Source organism: Polypterus senegalus, chromosome 8 (genome assembly GCF_016835505.1).
Source record: "Polypterus senegalus isolate Bchr_013 chromosome 8, ASM1683550v1, whole genome shotgun sequence".
NCBI classification, from domain to species: domain Eukaryota; kingdom Metazoa; phylum Chordata; class Cladistia; order Polypteriformes; family Polypteridae; genus Polypterus; species Polypterus senegalus.
In genome coordinates this window covers 174,266,104-174,276,872 of record NC_053161.1, presented here as the reverse complement: position 1 = coordinate 174,276,872, position 10,769 = coordinate 174,266,104, and the positions used below count along the sequence as shown (strand labels likewise).

General features: G+C 38.4%; 1 protein-coding gene across 1 annotated transcript in view; it reads left to right on the top strand.

Annotated features, from left to right (window-relative positions):
- Positions 1 to 5: 5 nt before the first annotated feature.
- LOC120533398 (gastrula zinc finger protein XlCGF26.1-like) overlaps positions 6 to 10,769 on the top strand; it is a 126,837-nt gene continuing 116,073 nt past the window's right edge. The window contains exons 1-3 of the mRNA XM_039760260.1: positions 6 to 122; positions 5,791 to 6,217; positions 7,387 to 7,470. Coding sequence (XP_039616194.1) covers positions 5,791 to 6,217; positions 7,387 to 7,470 — 511 coding nt within the window. The 5' untranslated portion in view covers positions 6 to 122. The remainder of the gene's footprint in view (positions 123 to 5,790; positions 6,218 to 7,386; positions 7,471 to 10,769) is intronic.

Here is a 10,769-nt window from a genome sequence, read left to right as displayed (position 1 = left end):
GGAAACAGAAGACACGCTTTTGTCTCGCTTTGTGTGATGCACGAAACGGGAGGTGAATATCGATTGAGTAAAGCAGGAGATTGAATCAGTTAATAAAGAATCCTGTTATCGGGAGACAGAGAGTAAGTATCTGTATTCTTTGCACGCCACTTTATGGTTGTATGTATTTTCATCCGCGCTTCTTCGCTGTTTTTTGGTGTCTCCCACTCCTTATATGTACTCGAGTCCCATTTCTACTTCAAGTCGTCCAGACACACCGACTTCTCCTATTAATGTATTTAATTAACTCCCTTTAGTCGTTTCCTTCTCTAAACGCAATACTCGAGGAGACATCAGTTTCATGAAAGCACGACGCTTTATTTTTTATTGTTCTTTCTTTATCGGTCGGCGCTTGAAAAGGCAGCGAGGAGTCAGTCGTCTTTGCACTTCTGATTAGTAAAAGAGGAAAACGATCTGAATGGACTGAAGTGGAGAAAAGTCGAAGCGCATGCGAGCTGACAATGAAAAGAAATATAAAAACTGAGAGAAAAGTGCTGTGTTGTTATTCCTCCGGTAACCTGCCCGTAGAGGTGTAGATTCAGTATTAGTAACTGTGGAAGGCTGGCGTCCATCAGCACTGTGTGTGTCTGTGTCTATATTTATGTTCACAGCCGAGCATTCCGAAACCTGCTTGATCCAATGTGAACATGAAACATGTACTTACATTGCATGGATGAGCAATTACATGGCTGTTATTTTAATCTATATCATATGTGAAAAAAAAATCCTATATTTCGGTGCTAAAGCTCAAAACCAGTAAATGCCTGCTAATGAGTGTTTGAGTGGTTAATAGAAAATTGTGTTGGTGGTTATTACTGTCTCACAATTCCAGCCATCATATCTTATCACGCTACTGCCATATCCAAGTAAGAGCGGCGTTATTAGCATCCTTAAAATCTTCATCAGTACATGTAGGGCCTCAGGAATATTCATGTAGAATGTAGTCCATTGTTTGGGTGGACTCACCACAGTAAATCCAGTAAAATGAACGTCATGGTCTGTATGCAGTTTCCATGTGTGCCCAGCACACTGTAATTTTTGATCTCCCCCTTTTTAAAGATGCCCAGGTTTAGTGGACCAGCAAACCTAATTTGGGTTGTTATGGGTGTGGTTAAATATTCAGCTGTACTCAATGAAATCATTTTTTTTCAGCCACATAAGGATGTATTTTATATATGTATGTATTTTATTTTGGTATTTGTTATTGTCTACTTTCATGGTAAATTTTTATTGTTTAAGTTATAGTACATGTTCATTCACACGTTGAAGAAAAATGTAAATGTCATTCGGTACCATCTCTCTCTCTCTCTCTCATATATATATATATATATATATATATATATATCCCCATATCTATACTAATAAAAGGCAAAGCCCTCACTGACTGACTCACTCATCACTAATTCTCCAACTTCCCATGTAGGTAGAAGGCTGAAATTTGGCAGGCTCATTCCTTACAGGTTACTTACAGGTAAGTTAAGCAGGATTCATTTCAAAGTTCTACGCATAATGGTCATAACTGAATCCTACTTACGTACACATATACGTCCATAGCCTGCAGCTCGCTCGCAGTGTGAGGCGGAGTTGTGTCCCCCATCCTCACGCCTCCCACGTGGTTGGCTGCCTGCCTATATTGCGTCCCCCATCCCCACGCCTCCCACGTAATTGACTGCCTGCCCATATAAGGCCGGCCGTCCGTCCGTCAGCAGCAATCCAAGCTGTGAGAAAACAGTAAAAAGGAGGTGTGTCAGATGTCATGGTACATTTTCTGATGCAACTAGACAGAAACAATTTTGTGATGCTGCCGCCAAATATTCGCAGAAAAATCCACAAGTTAATAGACACGCTGTCGCTAAATACTCGCAGGCAAATCCAAAAGTTCACAGAGACGCTGTCGCTAAATACTCACAGGCAATTCCACAATTTCATTGACACACTGCTGCTAAATATTCACAGGCAATTCCACAAGTTAATACCGGGAATGTCTGCTAAACATCTTAGATTCACAAGTAGTGATTTGGGTGGTGAGATGTCTATCAAGGTGATCACCATCGATCAAAGAACTGTCACTTACCGAGTGGTTTCCATGCACGGAGATGCCGCCTGCCTTTTCCATTCTCTGTGTTACATATTGCACTGACATATCAGGCTCAATCTTGATATCCGGAGGAACATTGTGTCTCATGTATTGAATGACTGGGACAGGTTCAAGGTGTGAACTGATGACGGTACAGGAGATAATTATACACCACAGGAGCACCTTCACCTATGTTTCTGCATGTGAGTTGATGGCTGCCGCTGAATTGTTCGGTTGTCGCTTTCAAGTGTACCGAAATGGCCAAATGTTTTACACCTTTGGACAACCGCCAATGCCTCTTAAACATCTTAGATTCACAGGTGACGATTTCAGTAGTGGACACTTTGATGTTTATGAATGTTTAAACTCTCAAAAGCTGGATGTGAAGTTATCGATGAAGCCGGTTGTATGCTTACAACACTTGACAGATGCCAAATGTCACTTCAAGACAAGTCCTGCAAATACTAACGTAATTGAAACAAACCATGAAACTCAAACCGATTATGACAGCAGCAATCCAAGCTGTGAGAAAACAGTAAAAAGGAGGCATGTCAGACGTCGTGGTACATTTTCTGATGCAACTAGACGAAAACAACATCATGACGCTGCCGCCAAATACTCACAGAAAAATCCACATGTTAATAGACACACTGTCGCTAAATACTTGCACGCAATTCCACAGCTTCATAGAGACGCCGTCACTAAATACTCGCAGGTGATTCCACAAGTTCATAGACACACTGCCACTAAATATTCACAGGCAAATCCACAAGTTAATACCGGGAATGCCTGAAACATTTTAGATTCACGAGTAGCGATTTGAGTAGTGAACACTTCGATGAATGAAACCTGTTATCTTTACAACGGTTGACAAACACGGAATGTAACTTGAACACAACACATCCTCCAAATACGAACCTGATTGAAAGAAATAATGATAATCAAATCCTTGATGACAGCAACACTCATAACAGTCACAAAACAATTATATTGACAATCATGTTACGTTATTTTTAAAATGCTTCCTTTTCTATTTCATAACTGCTTTAACACACTAATTCTCCGCCGCGAAGCGCGGGTATTTTGATATTATATATATATAATCCTAAGCCTAAAAGTGCAACGGTGATGTTTTTATGTCACATTTTTTGTCGAGCTTTAACTCAGGCTTAAACTTGAAACCTGCATATATGTGTTTGGTATCATTCTTTTCAGAGTTTATAGAAGTTTAATATGATGTTGTTAGATTTTCAAATTCTTCTTCCTCTTTCAAATTATAAACTAAAAAATATCAAGAACTCGTACCCCACGAGACAGGACTTTGTGCCAAAAGATTTAATCACACCTGAGGCCGGAAATAAAAGACAAAGATTAGGGCAGCTGCTGTACAGGCTTTTAAATGTTTGACGTGCTGTGGGAGATGCAGAACACATGTTTCCTGTTGTATCATCGTTTAAGAGGGGGTTTTGGAGGAGGGACCGCATCTCCTTGGGGTGCGTGCAACCTCCCTCTTCACAACGCGAGTTGCAGAGACGTGAAGTGAGCAGGGGGGAACCCACTGGTTTAGAATCGTTGCATTTACTTGTATACTGCACACAAACAAACACACCAGTGATACACAGGGTGAGTCACAATTATGGTAACATTTGAGTTTCAGTACAATTTATTCATACAACATACTTCATATGTGCAATATGATTGATAGGAATGTATCAATCTGTTGCCATCATGTTCAACACGTACCATTTATGGCACTTAAATTGTATATAAGTATATAGATAGCTGTACCATTAGTGTTAACATTATTTTGGCTCACCCTGTACTTTACATGTTTGTATAATTCTGTGATGGCCACTACAGTTTTCTACACAGTGGTGTGCTGTGCTTTGCTTGTAACCTCACTTTAAGAGAGACCCACCAAATCAACAAGATAATTAAGAAGGCAGGCTCAGTTGTGGGACACCTTTTCTACCTGCTGGCAGGAGTAACAAAGGAGAGAATGAAGGTAAAACTTTGTGACATAATCAACAATGCTGCACATCCTCTCCTCTGTCTGTCACAGCAACATTCTGGACTTTGAGCCAATACATTATTCAGAAGTGTGCGGCGAAACACTACTGGGACTCCTTTATAGCAGCAGCAATATGCCTTTATAATGCCTCGCTGTGACAGGGAATGCTCTCTTATCTTTTAGCAAAGTCAGAAGGTTTTTCTTGTCTTTTTTGTGATTCTGTGTTTGTTTGAGTGTGGCAGTTGTTGGTTGTTGTATTTCTTGAGCTTCTGTATAAAGCTAAATGTCCCCTTAGGACAAACGTCTGTCTGTCTGAGTATAAGGGAAAAATACCTAGTGTTTTGACTGATTTATTTTATGCAGAAATCCTTAGTGGGTTGTTCTATAGGGGATTAAGAGTGTTTTAGTCAAACTTGTGAAATTGATTGGGGGGCTTTGGATATGCTGGACTCGTATTATCACCCAGTGAAGATTGTGGAATGTCAGATTCCTCTATGTGAAAATTCACTTTGAGATGTTTTCTGGACCCTGCATGGAGTGTACATGTTCTTTCTCTGCGTCCATGTGTTTCCTCCCACAGTCTAAGACATACAAGTTAGGTGGATTGCCATTGATGAACTGGCCCTAGTGTGTGTGTGTGTGTGTGTGTGTGTGATTGTGTGTTCACCCTGTAATGGACCTGCATCCTGTCCAGTTTATGTTGCTGCCCTACACACGATAGACTCCAGCTGCCATGCAATTCTGCCTTTAATATGTAGGTTAAGAAAATGAATGGATTGAAGTATTCTGGAACAGCTTATATTGGGATAACAAGAGATAGGTATACTTTGTTTTCACTAAGTTCTCTTAGACATTCAATGGATGTATTTTAAATTAAATTTTTTGAGCAAATCTGGCCGCTTTCTTTACAGCACTTTTACTTTTACACACTATTATCATCTTTCCCCGTAATGGGGGTGCAGTGAAGGTTGTCATAGGAGCTCAAATCATTTCAAATCGGAATTCACTTCCGCAGTAGGGCAGTCCACAGTTCAACCAAAAAAAAGTCCTTTGAAATGTATAATGAAAACAAGGGGTATATAAAATCTCTTACTATAATCAAACATGGTGATTGGCTTACCAGGTAAAAGGGTGACTGGGCAGCAATTTTATGATTGGTTTTAATCAACTGGAAGAGGACTTTAGCTTTGCACCAAAGATCAAAGGTGTCCATCATCAGTGACACATGTCATCCTAAGCTAGAAAACCCTTTCTTTCCCCTGTTCAGTATTTCCTGTCAAAAGCTGTGTATTCCAGCAAGTTTAGTTTTTTTTTTTTTTTTTCCATCTGCATCTTTTTGAATACAGTCCTGAGGCCTTACTTGTATAAACATTACTCAACATAATTCATAACACAGTTACGGGATTAAAACAACATTCATTATTTAATGAAAGCATTGAATACTGCTATCCCACAGGTTTTACAAGATGCTCTTCTTCTAGTCTGTTGGACCTTCACTTCACTCCCAAATTTGCTTTATTCCTGACAAATTTGATTTGAAGAGTGAGGAGTTGCTGTCAAAGTGCTATGAACTGTCTGACTTGACATAAACTTAATAGGGTGTTATAAAATGAAAATCTAAATGTTGAAGTTTTGATGGAATTAAATGCTGTTCTTTCCACAGATGGATATTAAAGAGGAGATGTCTGAGGCTGACATATATCTCAATGAGAAAAAGACCATAAATGTTAAGGAAGAGGACTGCCAATGGGAGTGTGCCCACCCTAAACAGGAAATTCTGTTCATTAAGGATGAGGACTGTGAATTGGTGTCAGTGGGCATTAAAGAAGAGCCTGAGGAGAACTCTGTCAGCAGTGTGACTGACGTCCATACAAATGTGGAGAGTGTCAAGGAAGACCACCTTCATTACAAACTTCGAGATGATGCAGTGACCGCGTTAGCCCCTTGTGAAAGCAGACACTCTTCATCTCTGACATCTTTTGTCAATGTGAAGTTTGAACCATTACAGTCCGACACAGAGGAGAATGCAGAAATTTCATCTCTTACAACTCGGAAACATCAAGCAGTGCTTTCAAAGAAGTCTGCAAAAAGTAAGTGAAAAATAAAATGGTGTACATTTTTGAGTTAGGGGTTATGGGCCTCAAAAAGGCTGTCTTGTGTTTTTTAAGAGAAACCTAGAAATGTAGTGACATTGATGAGTTTTATTGTATGTTTAATGTAGTGTGAAAGGTCCTCTATGATGCTTCAACCTTTAGCGATTTGCTGTTCTTCTATTATGGTTGTAACAAATACTCTAAGCCTGTCTTTGATAAAGAGTGCTATATGAAAGTTTGGTTGCAAGCACATGTTTGAACCCTTTGAATTTTTTTTAATTCCTCCTAACAGTGTGGTCTGATCTTCACTTCGTTCACAAGAGTCGGACAAACACAATTGTGTTCAACATTTGGGCACCTTCTCACCCCTGAGCACTTTGTTTAAATATTCACAGTCTAGTCTGTGACCACCATCTTTAATAACTCAACCCTTCTTTAGCAGCAGTCACCAGATATATCCTGCAGCCCATCCGTCCTTTCCTATGGACTCTGATTGTCCAATCCTGAGCACCAGTTTCCGTCTGTTCACGCCATCCTGTTGTGGATTTCTTTCTCGTTTCATCTCCAGATTTCTGCTAACCTTCCACTACCCTGACATTCTTCTGTCATATTTCTGGATAACATTTTGTTTTTAAAATTTTCTTAATAATAGCAACCAATTGTGAAGTGATATTATGTTTTGTATCATTTAGTATTAGTCTAAGCTTATAAGTAATACTAGGGTGTTGTACCGTTTTAGCCATTATGAACGTAGTGAAAGGTCAAGCAAAATTCCACCTTGTAGTGACTAACTAAAAAGATTACAATATGTGGGGTTTCGAGGCATCTTTGCAGTTTTGCTAAGAAGGAAAATAAAAACAGAAGCAATACTGTGTGGTATACTTACAATATTTAAATATGACTCATCTATGTGTCTACTTGTAAGGTCAGTACGCACTTGTTCTCCAGTCTTTATCAAAACAAGAATGCTCATGTATATCATATATTTATTTATATTGAAGGTTAAAGCCCTGTAATTATATTTTGGTATTGCCGTCTTCTGTTATTAAAATACCATTAAAAATACTCTCAATTACGGCATACTTTCACTATGGTGGCATGTGCTCTCTGTGCAACTGCAATAATATGGTGCTCTGAGAATGGCTCTTGTGACTTTTGCTCAACAGTTAGCACAGTAAGCAGGGTGTCGCACAGGACTTCTCAGGATCATTTAAAAGTAGAATTAGTGACTGAAAGAAGTGACAAAGAAGGTGAGTTGAAAATGACTAATTTTTCTATTTTAATTATATTATTCCTCACGTGAGTACTCTGGAGCACCACTGTGGCATTTCTTTAAAAGTGACTTGAGGATTTGTTGTTTTCATGTACTGTTTATTATAGGTTTGTGCCCCATTTTTACCCAGTGATATTTATGAGCTGTCTGGGAGAGACAACATACTTTAATTTGGAAGTAAAAAAATAAATAAGTGCCACAAGTAATTTTCAGAAACTAACCGAGGAACAAAAAAAAAATCACAGGGTAAAGAATTGGTAATTCGAAGGATCGCCTGACAGGGATAGAAGGAATGTTTTGAAGGAAAGGTTCAAGGAGGGTTGGGATAGAACAGTCTGGATGAGAACAGGCTAATAGAACATTAGAACACTCTAGACGAGAACAGGCCATTCAGCCCAACAAACCTCACCAGTCCTATCCACTTGTTTTTCCCAAAAAAAACTTTTTAAGTATTAAGCTCATCAAAGCTCATTAATCCTATTTACCTAATTCTCTCCAAATAACATCGAGTATTGTTTTGAAGGTCCCTAAATACTGTCTGCCTCACTATTAGTAACTTATGCCATGTGTCTATGGTTCTTTGTGTGAAGAAAAACTTTGTAATGTCTGTGAAAAGTTTACCCTTAATAAGTTTCCACATGAGAGTAACAGGATATAATGATGTTAAAAGAGAATTATTGCAGAAACTGCAATAACCCAAAGAGATTTTTTTCAATATTTTAGCAGTAAATGATCAGTCAAGAAGTAGGCGAAGAACACTAGAAATGGTAAAAGTGAGTTAGGATATGCAAACAGTGAAATAGGTTTTGAATTTTCATTTTGTTAATGCTTACCACCTTATTCATATATTTAACCTTCCAAAAGTAACAGGGACTACTAATGGGGTACTTAGTGACTTTGACATTGTAGAATGATGGTTGGATTAAATCCAGATAACAGTTATCCTCAATTGCTTACAGAAATTTGGTGAGTACAGGTATAAGCCATTTACACTTAATGAGCGTGGCAGGTAATTTAGTGGACGCCAATTATTAAGAGAGAAAAAATCAAGTAGCACATGTCTAGAACAGGAGTATTAGCAAATAGCTTGTGTTCAAACTGGGAACGTCATGTTTCTCTAATTTGCTGGAATTCAATGAGGAATCACCAAAAGCATGCATTCAGAGGTGCATATAATATTTTTTATGTTGGTTTTCAGATGTTTTTTAATAAGGTACCACATGAAAGGGTAGTAATAAAACTGAAATAAGTGGCAATTCAGGGCAAGATATGTAAGTCAGTACAAAATGGACTCCGACCTAGGAAGCAAAGGGTAATTATGAGGGATTTTTTTTAATAATGGGGTAATTTTAAAAGTGGTGTCCCTCAAGGATCAGTCCTAGGGACATCATGGTGTTTAATATGCATAAACAATCTGACAAGAATATAATCAAGAAGCTGGTTAAGTTTGCAGATGATACCAATCTAGACGGAAGGACAGATAATGTACTTACAACTCAATTGTTACAGAGGGACTTGGACAACATACAGCCTTGTAATTTAAGTAAAGGTAAAAGTATTACATATAGAAAGTAAAAATGTTACATTTAAATACTCAATGGGGGGGTCTGAAACTTAAAATTACATTTTGACATATACCTAAAATGGACTCATTATAGTCTACATACTGAAAGTGTACAGAGGTGATCAGGAAAGCTAATAGGCTGTATTATATTAGGCTATATCTCACAATGTGTGGAGTATAAGTCAAGGCAACAGCCCATGTTATATGGTATACATTAAAGAGTGTAAAATCTGAGAAAAGATTGCATGTAGAATTTGCTACAACTTTCAGACCTGGGATATACTCATTTGTTGTCCCCTGTACAGCTTCAAGTGCTGCTTTGTGTACTGGACAACAGCCCTTGAGTGGATCTAATACAGTTGCAGTCACCTGAGGGAACATTAAAGACCAAATACTACCTCAGCTGTTCACTGTTTGCTTCCTCTCCCCTTCTGATAGAGCAGATCTCTCTATACTTTGCTTTAGTGTTCTTTCAATTTGGATTGCTTCAACTTTGACTCGCACTTTTTAAGTGTTGATGTTGCTTGAATGGATCGGGAAAAAAAAGCCCAAATAGCTATCGAACATTTGATCTACTGATTCTATACTTTGGCACCCGGATCCATCTTTTAATTTAATTGTACAGGTTGATGCTTCCTGAATTGGTGTGGGAGCTATGTTGTCACAATGGATTGTTTCACATTGGTTTGATCCAAACTTGCACATTTTTCTCTCTTTTTTTTTTCCCTTCAAAATAGCTCTGCTGAACAAAACAATGGTCTGGGTAATAAGTAGGAGTTACCGTTTAAATTAGTATTATAAGAATGGAGACACTGCCTAGAGGGCTGAAAGTACCTTCTCCTAATCTCTACAGACCACGCGAATCTGACACATCTATGCATTGCTAAACCTTTAAATACTCATGAGGCTCATTTGGCCTTGTTCTTCAGTTGTGTAAATTTTACCATCTCTTTTCAAGGCAGGAACACAAATGGTAAAGCAGATGCCTTATCACACATCCATGACCTAGATGAAATTTCTCCAGAACCTGAAAGAATCCTACCTTCTATAAAGTTTTTTGGGTTAAACGTCATCAAACCACCTCACCAACTTGAGGAGATTCTACAAATCTTCTACAGGTTCATAATAAGAAAAGTCCTGTACCTCCTGAACTGGGATGAAATTTTTTTGAATAGAGGCATGCTTCCCTAAAGTTTGGTCATCTGGATATTGCTCAAACCTTGTTCACTCTTACGAGGAATTTCAAATGGAAGACTGTGTACAAAGAATCAAGAATCTATGTTATGACCTGTAAAGTATGTGAAGCAGCAAAATCATCAGAAACTTTCCCTGTAGGGTTATTGCAACCTAATCTAGTTCCTGCTTACCCTAGGGAATCGATTTCAATAGATTTTATTACCAATCTGACACCCTGTAAGTGGTGGTGGTTTTTCGAAATGCGCACATTATCTTTCCTTTTGCCCTGTGCAAAAAAATTACCTGAAACTTACTTTAAAAGTGTGATCTGTTTGTATGGTTCCCCCCTACATGAATTATCTTGGAGACTTGTGTGTGTGCTTGCGCAATACTGTAGCTTTAACTCCTATATACGACCCAGAGGCCAACAGACAAACTGAAATAGTAAATCATGATTTGTAGAAGTTTCTCCATTGTGTAATTGATTCTAATCACGATCCTTGGAGCAAATTCTTGCCCAGAGCAGAATATGCTAG